A 22,737-nucleotide genomic window follows, 5' to 3' on the forward strand; every position below is an offset into this window, starting at 1 on the left:
TGTATGTGTGTGTGTGCCCCAGCGGGGGGTTTGCAGAGAGGCTGACTCGGCTCCAGGGCAGACAGAGGTCATCCTTCAGCCTCTGGAGACACCTGTCCATCGCAGAGGACTCTGCAGCCACAGGTAGTCATATGACCACACACACACACACACACACACACACACACACACACACACACACACACACACACACACACACACACACACACACAAACAAACGCTAGATAAATACACACACTTACACCTTACATGCGCCATACATACACACACACACACACACCCACCACATCAACTGCTAGTTAAAAGTTCACAGGTGCAGCTCGCCGTTCAGATGTTATGAATGAGCGGTCGGGTTTTGCCATCCTCCCCCCAAACTCTGTCAACAGGTGCAATGCGTGTGTGTGTGTGTGTGTGTGTGTGTGTGTGTGTGTGTGTGTGTGTGTGTGTGTTTCAGTACGTGTGTGCGTGCACTCTGTGGTCGTACTGAGGGGGGGAGGGGCGGGCGGTGAGGAAACGCTGTGTGCGTACGCAGGGCCCGCCGGGGTACGGCGGTGTGGCGGTGGCGGTGGAGTCGGGGCAGCGCGTGGGCGGCAGGAAACCGCTTGTTTGTTGTTGTTCTCCAGTCTCCTTTCCATTGGCGAGGCCGCCCGTGCCACGAGCTCATTGTAATAAGCCGCAGACGGCGTCGTCTCAAGGTGACAGTTGATCGTGGAAAATAGGAAGAGGATGACGCCCACCACCACCACCCACCACCATCCAGCCCCCTCGAATCTGTTTTTCCATCCAGGAATGCATCTTTCAAGGGTGAAGTCGCTGTTAAGGGGCACCACACACCGCCCCGACTCAAACCAACAGCCAACTGCCTTTGTCCGACCACTCCGTCGCCTGACCCTTCGTCAGAAAACTTACATTGAAAACACACCAAGAAGACTACTGCCAACTACACAGTAGCATGATCGTTCTGCGCTCAGTTGCGCGAGACGCAACGAGTCTCCGTAACATCGGGTTGGCGCTAGTCTCGTGGCGTTGGTCCGCCCCTCTCACCCACGGCGCTGATTCACGACTAAATATAGCATCTGATGGTTTCAATCCTCAGACTCAGAATTTGCAAGTTCAATCGGAACGGACATCGTCCGTGCGGTTCTAAAAGCTTACAACGCAGCTGAACACACCGAACGGATTTGTTCACGAACTCGTCGGTTCAGATGGCCAACGGTTGGGCCAGTGTGTTGGTCGGGCCAAGTAGCTGAAGGGTTGCCGGTCGTTTGCGTACACCGTCCATCCTCTCCTCCAGTGAGATCCAAGTTCTGCTGCTGTCATCGGCCAATAGGGGAATGGGATTCAAACCCTTTGGTATTCTTTTCAATCCTATTGAACTTTGTACCAAGAAAGTGATTTCTAATGACCATGTAGCACATGATAAACCATACCACACACTCAGCTAGATTAAGGCGTGTTATCCCTCTAATCTCACTGTGATAACTCTGGTAAGGTGTGTGTGTGTGTGTGTGTGTGTGTGTGTGTGTGTGTGTGTGTGTGTGTGTGTGTGTGTGTGTGTGTGTGTGTGTGTGTGTGTGTGTGTGTGTGTGTGTGTGTGTGTGTGTGTGTGTGTGTGTGTGAGATTGTTATTACTATAATACCTAATCGGGTACCCTCCTAGTGTAATCAGATCATTATGTTTAGAGGAGGGTTCTTTGAAGCCATTGACCAGGGTTTGTAGCCCTGGTCGACTACAAGCCCTGGTCAGCGTCCTCCAGGATCTCTCCTCCCCAGCCCTTCTCTGTCCTAGTGGAGGGATAGGGAGAGAACGGGGGAGAGAGGGGTGTGTGGGGGTGCAGCTGAGCAGAGATGAAACGTTAGCGTGCATGTCGAGACAATTCCCTGCAGGTCCCACACTCTTCTCGTATCGAAAAAAATAACCCTCTGGGTCGCTTCCCGCAAGTGTTCCCGTGAACGCAAGACAGTGCTGCATTGTCTCAGCCAAGTTTCGGCGTTTTTTTTATTATTGCAACGCTTGCAATGATTCACTTCAATCAACGCACAAACCCTCATGTTTTGCGTTCGGCCAAGCGGCGGTCTTATCTCGAGTTGATTTATGGCTCAGCGCGCAGCAACATTAATTGTTCTCCTTAAACGACATGTCTCTCTCTGCGTTGTTTTTTCGAGACCAAAGGTGTTGACGAAAGTCTTCCACGGCACAGCACCCTGGAATGTGCAGTTGAACCCAACACTGCTCAAACGTATATCATTTTTTCAACTTTTCAATGTACAAATGCAGGAACTAATTATTGAGTTTTTTGCATGAGCTCAGTCATGCAGACTTTGTTTTTGTGTATCGCTTCACAGATCTTTAATAGTCTTTGTTTTTAATGCACATCGGTTGCAGTCCCACAGAGCCCAGGGGTCTAATGGACTGATTGGCTCATTACCATTGCTCTATTGGAGTGCAACGGTTTGGACTGCAGGAAGAAATCCTAACCGTGAAACCTAAACAGTTTCATGAGTTTATTTATCATCAAGAGTGTCATCGATTCGTTGCTTAGAGCGTGTTTCTAAGCTCCAGACCAAGCATTTCACTCCAGTAAGCTAATCCTTTCTCTAGTCCCAAGGGTGTGGGGAATTTTGTGGTAGTTAAGACTGAGCGTTGAATGTTTGATGGTCTAAGGTCCAATGGTGGTTTATGGCGTCAATCTCGAACCCCTGAGTGTACTGATCTTGCAGTACAGTTTACCTAATCTCCACGTTCAGTATTAAATGTCGGGGGACAGGTCGGTTTAGCGCGTTTGTCTCCCATTCAAAAACGAGTTGTCCACAATCTACCCCACAACCCTCTGAGCAACAGGCCCGGGTTACTCCTCCCTGGGCCTCCACGAGATGTTTCCAAAACGCACTGTAAGTCGCAGCGATATGAAAGCATCCGGCGAGTGAGCCAATAGCAAACCCTCTGTCTCCCTAGATGGGATTAAACGACTTTTAAAACCACCGCTCCCTCCCTCGTGCGTCCCTCTTGTCTCCGTGCAGCGGTGCAGCCTGGCGTGCTGGTGCTGGAGGTCCTGGACGTGCGGGAGGAGTGCAGCATGCAGCTGGTCCACTGCCAGCAGCGCCGGCCCCCCGGGTGGGAGACCACCACCCCCGCCGCCGCCGCCGCCACTCCCACAGCCGCCCGCCTCCTGGTGCTCTTCGACAGGAAGACCTCGGCGCAGCTGAGGCCCGCGCCCGGGGACATCATCCACGTGTACCCTCCATGGTGAGTGGGATTCTGGGTAATGTAGGCCTTTTTGTTCCTGATCTTGGCGACCCGGCGTAGCCTAGGGGCCTCGTGGGAAAGAAAGGGGTCCACCTTATAAACAAAACAGACAGACACAAAGGTCTCGGCAGCCCAATGCCAAGTGCCGTACTCAAAGATTAGGACCTCATGAAACGGAAAAGAAGCCACGAACCACAGCTGTGAATGAATTATCAGCATGATCGTGTTACTAATTGCCGCCTAGCATAAAGGTACAGCTCTAGAAATGTCATTGGAGCCGTGGGCATAGCCATGGGGCGGCATTTTGATTCATTCTGGTTCGACTGCGTGGAACAGAAGCCGTGCCTGGTGAACAGGCCTTGAGGCCTGCTGTCAAACAGCACGCAGGAAGACCTACTAACCGATGTGGTTCAGTGTTGCGTTCAGATGATGACTGGACCGTTTTTATTTGCATAGAAGCCAACAGTAGCTGGGGGGGAACGAGATCGATGAAGGTCAAAGGTCAGAAATGTTTCCCCGAAAACAAGGCAAACAGAGGGCCACACAACTGTGGACAACGCTGACTGCAGCGTCAGCGGCCAGATGTGCAGATGGGGAGTTGTCCATACATCCACAGTGCGGGGGAGAAGCGATGGGTCAGAGGGGCGGGGGAGGAGGGTGGGAGAGGACGTGGGTGTGGGGGGGTGTGGGGGTGAGTTATACATGGCGGCCCTGGCGGCGAGGGGCCCAGCGGCGTAGCCCAGCTGTTGGGAGTTTGCGTCCCGCGTGTGCGCCGGACGATCCAAGCTGGCGGAAGCTCAGGGCCTCCTCTGCGCTCCGACGTCACCGCGCTGCTCCAGGGAATGCTCAGCATTCCTCTTCCTGGCAGGAGTTAGCTCATTTCCAAGCAGGCTGGGGGGGAAAAACACTGGGATTATTTTCTGGTGCATTTGGGGAAGAGAGCGGAGTGAGCCAGCGGAGGGGATTGGAACCACATGCTGCTTTTAAGCGTGTCATTCGCTTTTGTGTTCAAGCTGACTTTTCTTCCTTTCTTTCTTTTCCCTCTCTGCACGATTGTACTTTTCTTTCTTTCTTTTTTTTTTTACTTCTCGTCCTTAATCGCAAGCTCGTGTGGAGGAGAGGAGCCCACATAGTGTTTGAATGCACTGCCTTTGTTGCTCGAAATCATATTTGACTGTTGCGGGGCGAGGGGTGGGGGGGGGGGGGGGGGGGGGGGGTGTTTTGATTCAGCTCCACACACTTTAAATGTAGGTCATATCGTTCCTTGAATAGTGCCCTTTACGGACAAGAGAGGGGGAGAGAGAGGGAGGCTTATGGTTTATTGAATCTTTCTATCTCAAACATGTTCACACATCAGCACATCAGCACCGGGGTCTTGGGGTGGAAAAACACAGAATGCAGTTCAATCACTGTCTGGTAAAATTCCTCTTATCGGCATCCTGTGTGACGCGAGGCATGCTGCCTCCTCCTCCAAACTCCTCCGGTAAGTGAGTGGGCTGGCTCCTCCCACCTCCTACGCACCTTGTTTTGTGAGAGGGGAGGAGGTGGGGGCAGAAATACCTGGCGGCGTTACTCACAGACGGGCGGTGACGCCAGCAGACATCGCCACTCCTTAAGCGTTGACTGTAACCTGTCCCCGGGATCTGGATGTTGATGATGCTGCCGCCCACTCACCTGTACGGGAGCCAGCCCCACTTCCTGTGGTTCAGCTTCTTTTCTCACCTGTGCACCTGAACGGCACGTTTCACTCCAGGTCCCCGCCCCGGGGGCGATAAGGAGATCGTCACACATCCGGTGCTGGGTACACTATGGGGGGGTGTTGCCTAGTTGTACCAGGAAATGGAGGATTATTGTTTGAGATTCCAGTTAGTGCGAATTAGTCAGTAATGATTAAGGTGCAAAGTGGATGTATAGTTTTTTTTATTTGTTTTCATTTATTTTGTAGAAGTTTTTTTTTCTTTTGACTTCCCTTATTGGGGTCGTAATAGTAGACCCATCAGATCCTATTTTGGTTTTCCGATGTGTGAATTTAATTTAAACTGGTGTGAAATAGGAATTATTCCCAAAAGTTGTGGAATATGCACAAGAAAAAAACGTTTTTATTTGTATTGTATTTATGTTTCTCTGCCAAAGCGACCACTTTGTAGCGAGCTAAGAGTTCAATTACATTTACATTACGTTTACATTGAGGGCATTTAGCAGACGCTTTTTTTCCAAGCGACTTACAATAAGTACATTTGTCAGAAGAAAGAGAAACAACAATATATCGCTGTCGGTACAGTAAGGATGTTCATAGTACCAAGTGCCAATTTCTAACAATCACTAGGTTAACCAGTTCCCCGTAAACAACAAAGATATCTAGGAAAAGATGCCAAGTACTATTCTTAAGTGCCAGGGCGTTCAAACATATAATAAGTGGGTAAGATTACCACCAGACTGATGTCGTAGGGACGAGCTGTGACATGCTGAGGTGCTGGAGCCACCAAGACTGCCTGGCCGTGAGTCAGAAGACTGCAGAGCATCTCTTTGTCATACAGGAAAAGGGCCGTCATCACACTTACAGCGTAAATGTTTATACCTGCTTTTCAAACGGCGGTGGAAGCGTCAGCCCTCTTCAAAAACCACCTTTTGGCAGTGGCCTTGTTTATTGTTGTTCGGAAACACGCCGGTGGTTTTCACATCAATGCCGTGGACATGGAGGACTGGAAGGTGTTCACACTCTCACACTCACACTCTCTCAAAGTGTGTTCTTCTGTTTTTTATTGAGCTTCAGAATACACATTCCTTCACCGCAGAATGGTTTCAATGTTAATGTTTTGTTTTGTTTTGTTGGAACTATGAAAACATGTTTAATTGTTGACGGTGCAAGTAAACCAAACTGATCATATTTCCGTCTCGCGCGGCATTGTAGTAAAAACAAAGCCGGTGCCTGATGTTCGTTGTTGTGTTTGACATTCACGTGGTATTTAACAAAATCCCCCTCCCGCCGTTTGTGTTTGTGCAACAACCATTTCCATTGGAAGGTAATTTGGCACAAATCGCAATCTCAGTGAAATCTCAGCCCACGCATGATTCTGATGGAGATCAACATGGTTTCATACCGTGCCTCGCGTTATCTTATCAATAACCCCCGTAATGTTATTCAAAGCAATATGAATTATAGTCTGCATTCCACCATAGATGCTGCATTTAGAGGCTGCTCTGGTATGGCTGATAAAGCAATGTTAATTAATCTCTGTCCTTCCACGCAGGCAAAGACTTGACGTCGAAGACGAGAGCACCACCGTGATCCTAAACACGCACTTCAGTCAGAAAGTTTATTCGGACGTGAAAACCACCAACCCACAGGCCCAGCCCAGGCCCTGGCCCCCACTGGCCAGATGTGTGCCCTACTCTTTGTCAAACACATTCGGCCTGCATGGAGCAGACAGCGTCAAAAGGAAGGACGCCACCACCGAGCAGGTGAATGGATTAGCAAATCACGACCGTGTTCCTAAAAACTTAATGGAAGCAGTGTGTGGTGTCTCAAAGCCCCCACACACTGCAATTCCTCGTAACGGTATCCTCGGAAACGGAGACACACGCGAGAATACCGCGAGGGGATCGATTCTACAGAAACTCTCTCTTGACGGTTGTACTTGTTTCAATCACACCGCTGGCCTCGAGTCAAGAGCCTGCCTGCCAAACCAACAGGGAAACATGTACTCTGACGTCTTTGCATTGTGTTGCATGTAACCCGACAACTCTCTCTCTCTCTCTTTCTCTCGCTCTCACTCTCGCTCTCTCTCTCCCCCCCACACAGGTTGCGAACGGCGAGGGGGTCGTCGGAGGTCCGGGGGATATGGACTGGGCTCCGGGGCACTCCCTCCTGGAGGTCATCGAGGGCCTGGGGCGGCCGGGGTCCGTGGGGCCCGAGGTTCGGGTCGTGGTCCAGCGGGTGTACTCCTGCTACGTGCCCGAGCGGCCGACAGCGTCGGCGGCCCGGCCCAGGGCGCCACCGCCGCCCGCGGCCCCGCCCCCACGGAGAGGCCGAAGCAGGTACGGCGTGGTGTGAAACGAGTTGACCTCCTGTACGTCCGCGCCACGGCGTCGGAGGTCGATCCCGATGTAACCTGCAGAGATGCAAAGCTGTTGTACATTGTACATTGTTCTCGCTCTCTCTCCCCAAAACACAGCCCCTCTTTAAAATAACTCCTGGGGTCCCGCTTTGCATAGCCCTCCTGGATGGGCACCCCGGCCCCTCGATAGTGGTGCTATTGTTCCCCCCCCCCCCCCCCACACACACCCCCCTGCAGAGGGGCTCACGCTGTCTCCAGCCATATGGCTCTGCTTGACAAAGGACACACAAACATTTCTAATTGAATCCAGCCCCCCCCCAACCCCGTCTCTCTCTCTTCTACCGGAGAGTGAAGATAGAGCCAGGCCAGCAGCTCTCTGTGAGGACAGAGTGATTCTCTCTCTCTCTCTCTCTCTCTCTCTCTCTCTCTCTCTCTCTCTCAGAAAGCCTGTGCTTGCAGGACTGTGCCAGAGCTGAGTAACCCCCCCCCCCCCCCCCCCAATGCCCTCCTCCCTGGTTTCTAGTCCACTGGGGGGCAGAGGTTTGCAGCTCTATCTACTGCCAGAGAGTAAAACAGAAAGCGGGGCAGTTTCTGAAGAACTCCGCTCCGCTGAAGTCCAGACCCCATGTCGGTTTACCGTCACAAATAAAAAGCCGGTTCTGAATCGGTGATCCACGAGCGCAGGCGTGAGCGTGTACCACCGCTTAACGGAAAGCTATTCACCCATCCCGTGTTAAATATTTGACATATTTCTCCAACAAACGGATCGTAAAGCCGCAGCCAATATATCACAAACCACAGTGTTGTTGCGGCAGGCCGAATCCCCCCCCCCCCCCTGACGTTTCAACTTGAAATATGTGACGGATCCCGGGGAAATAACCACGTCTGGTGAAAACACTGCGTTACTCACCGGCCCGGGAATATCGGAATCTATGTAATTCAGCTGCGTTTAGTCAATGAATCACGGAAAGGTCAGCCGTGAAGGACGGGCAGGGAGCGTGGCCTGTGCTAACCCCCCGCCCCCCCCCCTACAGCGGCGTGTTGTTGTTTAGCTGTTTATTTATATCTTGGCCTTGGCCCCATCACGTGCCCCCCCCCCCCCGCTGGCCCACGGGTTCAGGCCAGGGAGAGGCGAGGGGACTTCGAGGAAGGACAGCTCAGCTGACACGGTGACCGGGTAACCGGACGCCGGTCCCTGACATGCCCCCCGCCTCTGGTAAACAAACACGGGGGACTCTGAGGCCCGATCAGGTCTCGGGCCCTGACCGGATTGAGCCGGTCATAAACGTAAGCGCGCGGGAGGGAGGTGTAAGGGGGGGGGGGGGTGTAGGGGTGAGGAGGTCAGCTTTAGGATTTTTTTTGGGAGTACTTAAAGGTGTTGCTTTGGGTGTTGGACCTGGCTAGAGTTTGCATTTTGTGTGTGAGTGTGCGCGCGCGCACACACACACACACACACACACACACACACACACACACACACACACACACACACACACACACACACACACACACACACACACACACACACACACACACACACACACACACACACACACACACACACACACACACGCACACGTGATTGTGGATGGGCCTAGTTGCGTTGCAAGGAAGTTGCAGCCAAGTGCTTAATTTTCCTTCCTAGCACTTTTCATACACAAGGCAGACTCAAAGTGCTTCACATATAAACATTGTCAATACAATAAAATAAAATAATAGATAAGTAAAAGGAAACATGCAAATAAAATGAGTAAAATAGATCATCATTTTAGAAAGTGCAATGTATTTAAGATCTGATCAACAGTACCCACGATGGGACTCCAACCCGACCTAAAGGAACTTGGTACCCACGTCCTTTACACGTCATTTCCCGTCATTTACATTCACACAAATTGGGGTGTGTTGTGCGTAAACATCCCTCTTCTTGTGATTAAAATGAAATCTGCATCCATCTCTGGGTCGGGACGGGAGACGTGTTGTGGTTTAACGTCCCCTCAAGGCCTCATTGAAAAGGGGATGGAGACAAGGACAGTTTGTTCCTGTAGTGGCTTGTCCCCAATTCCCCATGAGTCACTCTCCTGGTCAGTTTGATCCCTCTAGTGTTTCAGCCCCTCGTACATGGGGCAGAGGGGCTGGGGGCGGGGGGGGGGGGGGGGGGGGAGGTCCAATGCGCCGCCGCCCGTGGAAGATGTTTGCTTCCCGTAAACGCGGAGCCGAATAAACAAGAAGGTTAACTGTTTACAGGGACCGAGGGAGGGAGGGAGGAGAGTCCGGCCCCCTTTTCTCTTTTTTTTTTCGCACCGGGAACACAATGTGCTGCAGTGATCCTGTTACAACCGTGTTTATCACTCGCACCGCTCTGATTGGTGGACAGCCTGGAGGGAGGAACCCCCCCCCCCCCCTCAGCCTCTAACGGACTGCCAATGAGGCCTTTCTGCTGGGTTCCTAACACGAGCTTCACTCACTCACTGTGCAGCCAAGCCATGCGTATGTGCATGTGCACACTGCACAGCGCCCCTGGAGTGAAAGAGAGTGTGTGTGTGTGTGTGTGTGTGTGTGTGTGTGTGTGTGTGTGTGTGTGTGTGTGTGTGTGTGTGTGTGTGTGTGTGTGTGTGTGTGTGTGTGTGTGTGTGTGTGTGTGTGTGTGTGTGTGTGTTTGGACAGGCTCAATGGAGCCCTGTTCCTGGAAGAACCTCCGACTTGCTGAGAATTTTGTGATTGCTCACAATAACAAATTCCTAAAATCAGCCTGTGACTGAATCCGGCCAATGGGGCGAGGGCTGGGGGAGCGAGGTTCGGCTGTTTGAGGAAGTTAGGCTGTGAACAGTTAGAAGGGAGGGACTACGTGGAGGGGGTGGTTGTTTATGTCAAACGGGCAGAACCCTGAGATACAATGCCTCAATCTGTCATCCCCCCCGATCAGATTTCATGTTTAAACAAGTTGTGGAGTTTGGGTGCACCATGCTTGGTAAATATTTTGCAGATAATGTCAAACCTGTCAAAGGGAAAGCTTTTTTTGTTTTCAAATCCATTTTTTTTGGGGGGGTTTCATACCGGTTTTATTTGATCTGTTTGAAGTTATCAGTTAACATCACAACATTATTGCATGTACAGCCTATAGGCTTTACCAGCATGTCGGGTTGTCTGAGTTCCAGTAGTTCTGTCCTCATGAGCTAGTTATTATCCTTCGTGTTTCAGCGTGTTTGTTCTCTGAACTCATGCAAACCGTGTTTATTATTGATAAGCAATACTGGAGTACACCTTTTAGGACTCACACACAATAAGGCCTGTCCCAGAATCTGTAAATATTAACGTCCCTGATCTCTCCAATGTGTGCATTTATCTCATGTTCTCAACGCATGTTCTGGACTTTCTTGACAGACGTGTTACGAGGTCTTTAAAACCTCGCTGTTGCTCTGATACATTCCCCTCCCCTGTGAGCCTGTCCGTTGGGTTCTAGACTTTGAGCCTAGATTAACCTCATGTTCTCCAGGAATCAAGAGAGACGGCAGTTATGATCCCAGCCGCTTCATTTTATATCAGCGGAGCGTTTTCATATTGTTTGTGCAAAACAAGACGGACAACTTCAACAAAAACAAGTCTGAATAACAGCCCTTTAAGAAAAAAGAGAAACACCCATCCCGCCAAAAATAATTTCAAGAATGCTGTTTGGGGCGTCTATTCTGAAGTACCTTCAAATAAACCCAGACGTTCTCTGTGCTTACCAACACTCACCGTTTATAGGACCAATCAGGTGGTTAGGAGTACCACCGCACCACCGTCCCTTGAGATGCGTGTACGCACACACGCGTGACCCGTTGCACTGTGTGTGTGTGTAGTGTGTGTGTAGTGTGTGTGTGTGTGTGTGTGTGTGTGTGTGTGTGTGTAGTGTGTGTGTGTAGTGTGTGTGTGTGTGTGTGTGTGTGTGTGTGATATGAGCTCCAGTGTTGACTGTCAGGGCCTGTGTCGGGGATCCGTGTCTGGGCACGAAGGAGCGAGCCGAGGTGGCGGCAGAACCCGTTTGGTCTCTCCCTCTCTCAGAGGAGCGCGCCTTAGCCTAGCCACCCGCTGGAGGCCAAAGGTCACCTGCACTGAGTCGGAGGCAACCTGTTGGACCACCGCCCCCCCGCCCCCCCCCTACCGCCGGGGAGCAATGTTAGAAGAACAAAGCTAAGTACTTTGTTTAAGTGCAAGGACGTCTAACATACAACAAGTGCGTACATTAATTGGACATATTATACCGCCAGGTGTGAGTGTGATTAGCCACTACAAGCCGTTTTGAAAATGTGCTGCTACTGACATCACAGGTGGGCGTGTCGACCTAGATTTTACTGGATAGATCAGCCTACCAGCCTACCCCAGACTCAAGAGAGTTTCCGGTGGCGGTCTTGATTTCAGGGCAGATGCCTTTAACCCTGGGGAACAAGTTAGCTCAGTCGTCAGGTTAGGTTGACCTGGAAAGAAGGCACATTCATGCCAGGCCTCAAAAGCAAGTATTGATTGCGCCCTGGAAAATGTGACCAGTAAGGGAATTCCCAAGCCATCGTTGCTATTCAGTGCTTTTATTGGTCCGGTTAGTCCCTTCATATGCACAACGTCATCATAGTAGAGGCTGGTTGAAGCCCCATCTACTATCGGCAGAGGTTTTATGGGTCAACACTTGGATGAAGTGTGTTCTAAATACAGAGTTTATAACTTCAATTGAGACCTGCCACGTAGAGTTGATTGTCAAGGTTGCTTCTGTTGCTTCTTACAGTCTGCGTTCAAACAATCAGATGCTTCTGTCGGTTCCGTTTGCCCGCACTGAATTAGGAAAAGGGGCATTCGTCCACTCTGCTCCCACCACATGGAACTGGCTGCAAAAATATTTAAAATTAACCGAAATGATTTCTTTGAACGCTTTTAAATCTAAGCTGAGAGCATTTCAGACCACCTCTTTTACTTGTAGATGTTTTTTATAAATTTTAATTTACTTGTAACTGTTTTTTATTATTTGAATTGATAACAGCTTTTTATCATTTTAATTTCTGTCTATATGTTGTGAGTGTAATATTGTGAGTGAGTGTACATATGTTATTTGTTGCTGCCTCTTGGCCAGGACTCCCTCGAAAAAGAGGTTTTTAATCTCAATGGGACTTTCCTGGTTAAATAAAGGTTAAATAAAAGGTAAAATAGTAAAACAATGAGGAAAAATGCTATTCAATTATCCGTTGACATAACCGGAACCAATGAGACGATAGTCAAAAGTCCGGCTACTAAAGCAACAGGATTATCTCTGGGTTAGGCTCCCGAGATGAGTCGCCAGGGGGATTTATATTCGGGTTAAACTGGTAATCCAGTTTCTTGAAACAGGGCCTAGTGGTTGACTAGGGATAATGTGTTAGTCAAAGTGAATCCTCCAAGTGTTGCTTGCTGCACTTCTCATTCACATGAGCCTCATTTTTCCTGCCTTACTCTTTCACTGATGGTTGCGTTTAACCGCGTGTCAGTCATTTTGATTTAAATGCTAGTACTGGAACACAGCACCGATCCCACTTGTTAGCTAGACCTCCTATAGTTTTACAGACGACATCACTGATTACTATTGATTAACCTATCGTTGAACACGTGGCCACTCCATGCTGTCGTAGACAATGACATCATCTTGGTCTAACGATCTTTAAATGCGATTTTAATACCATTATGCATACTCGAAATAATGACTGCTCAAACCACTCTTACTCATACCGTAATAATAAATGCTCTTATTATTCATACTCTTAATCATTCTCTGATAATACATACTCTTATTCATGCTCCAATAATCCACCCTTACATACTCCTATTCACACACACACTTACATTTACATTTGACATTTAGGGCATTTAGCAGACGCTTTTATCCAAAGCGACTTGCATCAGTTAATACACACATTGACACACCGACACATCGACACATCGACGGCAGAGTCAACCATGCAAGGCGACAGCCAGCTCGTCAGGAGCAGTTAGGGTTAAGTGTCTTGCTCAGGGACACATCAACCCTCAGCTAGGAGGAGCTGGAGATCGAACTAGCAACCTTTCGGTTACAAGACAACTGCTCTACCTCCTGAGCTAAGCCGACCCCACACTTATGCACATACACACTTATAATTCCTCCTCTAATCAGACATGGTCTTATGGTGAATGCATTGAATGAACGAGAGTCCTGTTGTTGACGTGCGGCCCGGTCCCCTCTGCGTCCCATCAGGCTGTGCGCGCTGGTCCAGGACGGCCGTGGTATCTTCAGCGTGGTTCAGCTCCAGCCCCTGCCCGGGGACCGGGAACTGCAGCAGTACACCCAGAAGTGGCAGGGGCGGGCCTGCACCCTGAGGAACGTCAAGGTGGTGCAGCGGGTTACTCGGGAAAGGTGAGACCACAGGCACACACACACACTCGGGTACACATTCAGGCACAAACACGCAGACTCATGCAGGCAGACACACACACACACACACACACACACACACACACACACACACAACCGACCTCATCTGAACCCAGGCTATCGCTACAAGCAGGGGCTTAAACAAACGTGTGTGTGTGTTCAAAATTCCTTTTACAATCATTAAAATCCCCAACCAGTGTCTCATCTCAACGTCAACGTTAAACCTTCTTTATTATCCAGCTCCGAGCGGGAGAAACCGTCCATCTTCCAATAATCCCCCAACTAGCCTTTAGCTCCACCAATACCCCACCACAAGGCCCAGGAACCCCCCACTAGCCTTTAGCTCCTCCAATACCCCACCACAAGGCCCAGGAATCCCCCACTAGCCTTTAGCTCCTCCAATACCCCACCACAAGGCCCAGGAATCCCCCACTAGCCTTTAGCTCCTCCAATACCCCACCACAAGGCCCAGGAACCCCCCACTAGCCTTTAGCTCCTCCAATACCCTACCACCGGGAAAAGGATCCCCCAACTAGCTTGTAGCATCTCCTCCAATAACCCAGGATGAAGGATGAGGATGGGCCCTTCTGCCAGCCGAGTGGCCCCCTCACACCGCTGTGTGTCGTAGGGGGGGGCCTGTGTGTTGACATGTAAAGCGACACCGAGGTCGGCTTGACTCGCTCGTGAGTTTCCACCCCAGGGAGCCCAGATTAGCAACAGTTGGAAGTATCGGCACGTTGAGGGTTTTCAGCGATGGACCGGGGGTATGGATACACGCACGGGTTCCAGCATACCAGACTGTCTGAAAGGCCTTCAGCGGAGTCTGGTCGGGCACATGGCCTGTGTGTGTGTGTGTGTGTGTGTGTGTGTGTGTGTGTGTGTGTGTGTGTGTGTGTGTGTGTGTGTGTGTGTGTGTGTGTGTGTGTGTGTGTGTGTGTGTGTGTGTGTGTGTGTGTGTGTGTGTGTGTGTGTGTGTGTTTTCCATATAGCACCATGCTTTCTGTTGCTGAATATAAGGAGGAAGTATATTTTAATGCACCTAAGGTGTATGCTATGTTTCATGGTATATTACCATAAAAATATGAGTTTTTTGTTTTTTATCACCTGAGAACGAGCCCCTTTATATCAACATACAGGTTCATCTCAATAAATTAGAACTTTGTGGAGAAGGTTCTTCATTTCAATAATTCAATTTAAAAAGTGAAACTCGTATATTATATAGATTCAGCAGACCCAAAGTGAAATATTCAGGCCTTCATTTGTATTAATCTGGATGATTATGGTTTACGGCCCATGAAAACCCCAAATGCAGTATCTCAGATCACTGTTGGTGGAATGAATCTACATGATATATTTCACTTTTTAAATTGAATTATTGAAAATAATTCACTTTTCCAGAATTATTCTAATTCATTGAGCTCCACAGAGGCGGCCAATGTTGCACCTCTGTGTTTCTACAGCGGCCCAGAACAGACAAACAACCCTAGAGAGAACACGCTTGTAAATAACAATCAAACTCCCGTGCTCTCTTCCAATATCCATACTTCCATGAGTACACTTAAACGTAGTACACTATCCGCACTCACTAAGTGCTCTAATCTTCAGATGTCAGTGTTGTTCCAAATCGAATACTCCGTGGTGCACTGACCGGAAACTAGCATCACGACTGCCGCCGCGGCTCCTCCCCCGCAATAAACATCCCGCTTTGAACGGTGAACTCTTTACGCCTAGCAGCTATAAAAAGTATAAAAACTACAAAATGACTCTATTAATGCAGCCGAAAAATGCGAAAATGGCTTAGGCTCAGCCTGGCTCCGCCCTCTTCCGCTACGTAGCTAAGATGGCTGCCGTTGAGTATGAAAAGTGTGTGTCGATCCACACTTCGCGGTTTGACCGTTTTGAGTACACCATCCAGGTCCTTTCAGTTCACTTATTTTCGCCCAATCTAAACGCCCTACGTACTCATAGTACTGGAACACAGCACCGATCCCACTTGTTAGCTAGACCTCCTATAGTTTTACAGACGATATCACTGATTACTATTGATAAACCTATCGTTGAACACGTGGCCACTCCATGCAGTCGTTGACATCATCTTGGTCTAACCCACGGGCCAATTACAGGCCTGTCAAGGCCACTATTGCTTCCTTGAAGTTGTTGGAATGGAAGAGGCGGGGTTGGGGGGAAGGCATGCAGTTGGTTGCAATCTGCAACCTCACTGCTAGATAAATCCTACACACTGTGCTTCGTGGCGACTAATCAGCTTGCAGACTAATTCATAAATAGACCAAATATTTGCATGAAGTGATGATGAATGCATGCACGCATGCATGCATGCACGCATGCACACACACACACACACACACACACACACACACACACACACACACACACACACACACACACACACACACACACACACACACACACACACACACACACACACACACACACACACACACACGTGATGCATATGACGTGGTTCATTATTCACTGGGTTACAAGAGGGGTTTGACTTAAGGTAACAAACGGACTCCGACTCTTCTGAGATCTCGTCTCACGCTCGAGGACACGACGCAGGGCTGCAGTATGTTACTATATTTTCTCAACGCTGCATATTTTGTAAAGATGCACCAAACTTTATAGCAGTCCCACCTTACCTCAACTGCATTGTAGCAAGTCTTCAAAGTCAAAGTGAAGGGGTCGACGTCCTGACAGGTGATGTGAGATCACCTCCGAGCATGGCTCGCTGGACTTGAATGGGCTGCGGAACGAGTTCTTTACAAAGGAGCACTGTGATTAAGGGCTGGACTAACTGGTTGTTATCCACCGACTGACTAACCATACGCAGGAAGGCAGCTCAGTATCAGTGAGGTGGAAGCCACGGTGAACTCTATAGGCACATCTTGATAAGGAGAGATGAGAAAGAACCCAACTCCTCTCCGGTGACAAGGAGGGAAACGGCCGTATCGTGGAATCTAATAAAGAAAAAAAGAACGGTGTTACTTTCACACCAAATATCAGATTGTTTTTGCAAAAAACCGCAGATGTTGTCAGAGTTGCGTTGTAATCCAACGCAATCTTGTCTCATATACACATACACACACACACACACACACACACACACACACACACACACAGATTACGGTTGCAGCGGCGGTGGAATTAAAGAAAGAAAAGGAAAAGGTTTTGCTGGGTAAATAAAAAAAATAAAAAAAAGATTGCAATCACCGCAGGGTGTGTGTGTGAGCCTGAAACACACGTCCCGCCCTCCACTGTATCAGAACATGCTTGTTAATATCTGTCAGTCTACGTCTGTGCAACCAGCCCTGGCACGCTCTCTCTCGCTTCGCTATTCATGTGAAACGGTAAAACAAACTGCAGTAACAGACCTCAGTTTCAATGGGGGGGAAGAAATGAAGGGACGATAAGCAAACCTCCATGTCACTAATTTCTCCCCTTGCTCAAGCACTTTCTCTCTCTCTCTCTCTCTCTCTCTCTCTCTCTCTCTCTCTCTCTCTCTCTCTCTCTCTCTCTCTCTCTCTCTCTCTCGTTTCTCAGGTACGGTAGAGCTTTCCATTTGATAGACAGTGTCTGGCCTCCAACGATTCCCTTTCAGGTACATGCAGACAAGTTTAGTGCTGCAAACATTCTTAGTTATTCTCATCTGTAACTCTCCCTCGTGTCAAAGCCGTGGTTCGTGGGAGACTCGTTGTTTCCCTCACTCATGTTATTTTTACTCAGACTTTATTAATTCCACTTCAATCAATGTTTTGTTTTCCTGTTTGTTTGTTAGGTTTTTTTCCATCTGCAGTTCATTTACATTCCAGCAGGAGAACAGATTTATAGATCTTTCTCTAGGCTAGAAATAAATATATAAATCAAGTGTGGGAAAATGTCAAATCAATGATTAGTCTGCTCTTCGCCAAGTATCCCGCCAGCGTACAACAATCCAGAACAATATGTTTGCCCCCGCACGGCTGGGTGTCTCGTTCGTAAATAATTTGATTGGAAACACAAACGTATTCTGTGTCACGGATGTTGTTTGTGGTTATGGGTTCCAACCCCAGACCAACTCTGTCTTTGTTCTGGGTTTGAGTCTCTGATGGCCCCAACCCTCATGTATGTTGGCATCCACAAGCATGACACCTTGCCCCTTATCTGCTCCATAAGGATCTGTACCCTGAATCCAAAGACTCAGTAGTTGTACACACTTATTGTATGTTGTACATGCTTGCACTTAAACATAGTACTTAGCATGGTGTCGCTTCTTGTGTGTCTTCGTTGTATACAGGTAATGGGTTCACCTCGGGATTGTTAGTGCTTGGCACTTGTTCCTTTGAACATCTTGTATCGACAGCGATCTATTGTTTCTCTTTCTTCTGACAAATGTACTTTTGTAATTGTATTGTAAGTCGCTTTGGATAAAAGCGTAGGCTAGATCCCTAAATTAAGACGTCAATGTAAACAGTGATCACGCTTCGTTCATTAACGCGAATGTCGCCGTCCCACAGGGCAGAGGCACAAGCGCCGCTCCCTGCTTCTACTACCTGCTCTCTGGCCAGGAGGACTCTGTTGAGGCCCTGGAGGGCTCGGCCCTATCAGCTCTCTACCTCCCCCCCAAAGAATTGCCCCTTCGGGATGTCCTGCGGGTGAGCCATCGCCTTCCCCCTCCCCCCCCCGCCTCCCCCCGCCCCGCCCCTTCCACTCCCAAGCCGTTTGTCGATTCTGGTCAAATACCTTCCTGTCTTTTGTCATACAATGATCAACTTCTCTGTGTCTTTCGTTTTGTGTTTGTTTGTTTCAGAGTGCCGGAGGCGTGCGTTGTCACAGTTTCACTGCGACCGTGGTGTACGCCAGCATTCTGGTGCGTCCACCTTGGCCTACGCTCGTGAGACGCGAGTGCTCGTAAAAAGAAAATAAGAAAGGAGAATTATCATTCGAGATGATATCTACTGAGCAAACACTGGCCGACCCCCCCCTACTGTCGTCCACAGTCCACCGAGGGCCCAGATCATTCGACTCTGCGATAAGAACGGGCTCTGACGTCAGGGCGAGCCCTCCTATCTTCTCTGTGTATCAAAGCCCTGTATGAGCACGGGCGTTCTTCCAGCCATTGATCCGGGGAACCTTTACACTTTGGCCCGCAGATATCAGCGCAGAACAAAGCGCTGGACTTTGCCTCACTCTCCCACCACGGTGGCCCGCTCAGAAGCGGGTGTGAGCGTGCTCGAGCGTGCTGGTGCCCTGTAGGCTGTAGGCCGCCCCTGTTTGACTAGCGAAAGAATGCCTAAACCCAACATCATATCTCTGTCTTTGTGTACTCACGGCCAGAATTGTTCTAATATTGACTAGAAAGAATAGACTAACCCTCTTTTTGCACTGTGTTTGTGTGTGTGTGTGTGTGTGTGTGTGTGTGTGTGTGTGTGTGTGTGTGTGTGTGTGTGTGTGTGGGTGTGTGGGTGTGTGTTTGCGTGTGTGTGTGTGCGTGCGCAAATCTGTGAGTGGGGACTTAAAAAAAAGATTGTAAAATATTCTGTTTATCTTTTCTTTAAAAAGTTTCCTTTTCTATCTGTCTGTCTCTCTCCTCTCTCTCGTTCTCCCTCTCTCTCTCTTATTCTCCCTCCCTCTCTCTTGTTCTCTCTCTCTCTCTGTGTCTCTCTCTTGTTCTCTCTCTCTCCCCACCCCCCCTCTCTCTCTCTCTCTCTCTCTCTCTCTCTCTCTCTCTCTCTCTCTCTCTCTCTCTCTCTCTCTCTCTCTCTCTCTCTCTCTCTCTCTCTCTCTCTCTCTCAGGGGGACGCTGTAGACCAGGCTGAGGTCTGGTTGTCGCTGACGGACCCCAGCCTCCAGGAGGAGGGGGAGGGGCGGGCCGAAGGCGGGGGGCCGTGCGGGCGAACGGTGCCCGTGTGTATCAGCAATTCCTGTGTGCTCACTTCCTCCGTCGCCGCGGCGATACGCTCGCCCACGGCCGCCATCTTGTCATTTAGAGACGTCGTAATGGAGAACGGTAGGCCGTTAAATGAGTTGTCTGTTTACTGGGGCACTACTATGTCATTAAGCAGCCGGAACAGGCTTCATAGGGGCTGATCACGTAGCATTTATGCTATATATTAACATAAACGCTCGGCAGCAGTTGCTCAGGAGTTAAAGCGGGTTGGCTGGTAACCAGAAGGTTGCTATCGTCGAGGTGTCCCTGAGCAAGGCACCTAAACCTAACCGCTCGCGACGAGCTGGCCGTCACCTTGCATGGTTGACCCCGCCATCCCTGTGCCCCAAGTGCCCTAAATGTAAATGTTATGTTTTACGTTTGACGTGACATATCCACGGTTCATAACCAACCCCCCCTGATCTCATCTCGGTCGATGGGACATGGTCAGTTTCTGGCGTCATCTCAAGGTTTCCCAAAACCGCACACGACCTCCAACAACCAACCCCTCTCTCCCCTCGTTCCACCCAGGCGCCCTGCTGTGCACAGAGCAGTCGGTGGTAGAGACCCCCCACCCAGACCGGGCGGGCAGGTCGGAGCTGAACGGGAGCGAGCCCCCCACCCCCACCAGAGCCACCCTGGGGTGCGGTCTGCCCCGACCAGTGAGGCTGGATCCCCTGGGTGCGGACACCACGGCCCACTCTCTGTGTACTCTCACGGGTCAGTTCCAGTTTCACCCCCCCCCCCCCCCCCCACTTTCTTAACAGACCAACCTGCTCCTTGGGCTTCTCCTCTGAAGGCTCCCCGACAGGTCCAGTAATCAACTGTGTTGTTCTCCTCCGAGAGCCAAGGAACAAAACAAACTCTTGTTTCATTGTTTTATTCTTCTTTTTTTTTTGCCGTTGTTTGTGCCCACGCCCCACTCTGTGTTTGCTCCGGAGCGAGAGGTCTTTATGTGTTCCCCTCCCGCCGGGGAAGTTGTGCTTCACAAGTGTCTTCAAGCTGTCATTGTTTGTAGAAAGCTGGATAAAGTGGAAACACATGCGAGCGCGGTGGGCTCATCTCGGCGCCTTCTTTTGGGACGACCGTTTGCATGAGCTCCACTTAATTTTAAAATGAGTAATTCATGTTTGCACAAAGGCTCACTTGCATTTGACTCGAAAGTCGAAGGAAACGCATGAAGTTGTCAGCACCGTAGAGCTAGGGCGACAAGACATGCCTTGTCTTCTTGAGGTTTGGGGTTGCATCCAAGAACCCTCTGGCATTTGAGTTGACTGGGAAAAGAAATTCTAAGGAAACGTGTGACTGTGTCAGTCCCGTAAAGCGAGCGCCATGACATGCCTTGTCCGCCGGAGACTTGGTGTGGGTCCAAGACCCCTCGGGGATTTTATGTTTTCACAAGGGTTCTCTCCCCTCAATACACTCCAGAGTTCGGCTAACTGATAGTGTGTTGCCCATAGGTTTGGACGGTATGTTTCCCTGTGTCAGTGTGTTGAGCTGACGTCACTTCAGATCCCCCTGGGCGGGTTTACAGATAAGATCAGAGCCCTAACGACCCTGAACTAGAGTTAGTGTTTTGATAGTAAGCACTGCATTAACGTGAATGTGTTTACCAGGACAAAGTAGTCCATGTGCTGGGTAGACTACAGAGATGCTTGCATTCCGGATTCTTATAGTCCTACAGTGTTACTCTCTGACTATTGACTTTCTGTCACAGCGTTTGGGTTTTCAGCTGCTTACAGTGTTTGTTTTAAAGGTCACCATGCAATAAACCGTACAGAGATGATGGACATTTTACGAAATGAACCCATCTTCTGCATAACTCACTTATTTTTCTACGAGGGCAGTGCGTGCCTCGCCCGAGTCGTGTGCATCAACAGCGATCAGAGCGGTGGGGAACTGACTGACGAACCTGCATCTGTCCACTTCATGTCACAGCCGAGGTCAAAGGTCACACTGTGAATCCTGTTGTTTCTGGCTCCGCCAGTCATACATGTTTAGTCAGGTGGCTGGAGACAAAGCAAACAACCCCACTATCTTCTCTGCTTATTACTGAGCTGGGTCTAATGGACGAAGGCAGTGGAAGTAGGAAATCAATGAGAAGTATGTTAAGACTGGGGCACGGAATGTGTTTTTATCAGTGATTCACTTTGTGGCTTGTGGGCCCAGTGGTTGTATGTGTCAGGGTTTCATCTCGGGTTGTCAAATGAGTTTGGGAGTACATGCATCTCTGCTTTATTTATCACCTAAATCTATGATAAAAATGCAAGGCGAGCTGTTATCTCCGACACAGAAACACACACACACATGCACACACACACACACACACACACACACACTCACACACACACAAACCGTTTCTGTGTGTGTGCGTTCACACAGAAATTATACATCGACATGGTTTTTGTCAAACGTTCATCTGAATACGCTATCTCTGGTGCTCTCCGTCAAAACGAATGCCCCGCTGAAACTAAAGCTGATAAGGTGCATGACTAGCGAGGTCGAGCGTGGTATTTCTTTCGGTAATGATGCTGTGTCCGCGGGATGCACGTCTTACGTGTTTTTCCTTGGCCCAGGAGTAATCGTCGGCGTGGAGGAGGACACGGCTTGCTCCTGGCCCGCCTGCAGTGCCTGTGGAAGTGACCGCTTACAGGCCACGGGAGTCGGGGAGTCGTAAGTGATCACACAAAACACGGCTACAACAAACCCCCCGGGCTGTCTTTAACCGGCCGTTATCAGCAGCAGCACAGTCATACGTGAAGTCCTGGCCCCTTTGGGCTGTCTCTCTTGCAGACCGGCTTTCCGCTGCCGGGCATGTGACTGCGAGGTGCAGCAGCCCAAGCTGAGGCTGCAGCTCGAGGTGACGCTCGCCTCGGCCGTGAGCGATGGGATCGTCAAAGTTAAGGTGAGTCTTAGAATTCACTTTAGGAAATTCCCCGAAAAGTCGCAGGCGCACACATGCGATACGCTACCGAGCGCGCACACACACACACACACACACACACACACACACACACACACACATGCAAGCACACACAGTCGCACACCCACATGTGCATGCAAGCGAACACGCATGTTCAAAGAGGGGATGTTTTCTGTG

General features: G+C 49.7%; 1 protein-coding gene across 2 annotated transcripts in view; it reads left to right on the forward strand.

Annotated features, from left to right (window-relative positions):
• The window catches only part of spidr (scaffold protein involved in DNA repair), a 30,418-nt gene extending 8,009 nt beyond the window's left edge, over positions 1 to 22,409 (forward strand). The window contains exons 8-18 of one of the 2 annotated variants that reach the window (XM_056596111.1): positions 23 to 123; positions 3,022 to 3,247; positions 6,499 to 6,709; positions 7,050 to 7,285; positions 13,535 to 13,693; positions 17,273 to 17,330; positions 18,226 to 18,363; positions 18,519 to 18,578; positions 19,505 to 19,718; positions 20,169 to 20,357; positions 22,214 to 22,409. In XM_056596111.1, coding sequence (XP_056452086.1) covers positions 23 to 123; positions 3,022 to 3,247; positions 6,499 to 6,709; positions 7,050 to 7,285; positions 13,535 to 13,693; positions 17,273 to 17,330; positions 18,226 to 18,363; positions 18,519 to 18,578; positions 19,505 to 19,718; positions 20,169 to 20,357; positions 22,214 to 22,314 — 1,693 coding nt within the window. In that variant the 3' untranslated portion in view covers positions 22,315 to 22,409. Of the gene's footprint in view, positions 1 to 22; positions 124 to 3,021; positions 3,248 to 6,498; positions 6,710 to 7,049; positions 7,286 to 13,534; positions 13,694 to 17,272; positions 17,331 to 18,225; positions 18,364 to 18,518; positions 18,579 to 18,708; positions 19,102 to 19,504; positions 19,719 to 20,168; positions 20,358 to 22,213 lie in introns of those variants that run through there. The other variant, XM_056596112.1, reaches the window with a different exon arrangement.
• Positions 22,410 to 22,737: the final 328 nt, after the last annotated feature.

Source organism: Gadus chalcogrammus, chromosome 8 (assembly GCF_026213295.1).
Source record: "Gadus chalcogrammus isolate NIFS_2021 chromosome 8, NIFS_Gcha_1.0, whole genome shotgun sequence".
Taxonomy (NCBI): domain Eukaryota; kingdom Metazoa; phylum Chordata; class Actinopteri; order Gadiformes; family Gadidae; genus Gadus; species Gadus chalcogrammus.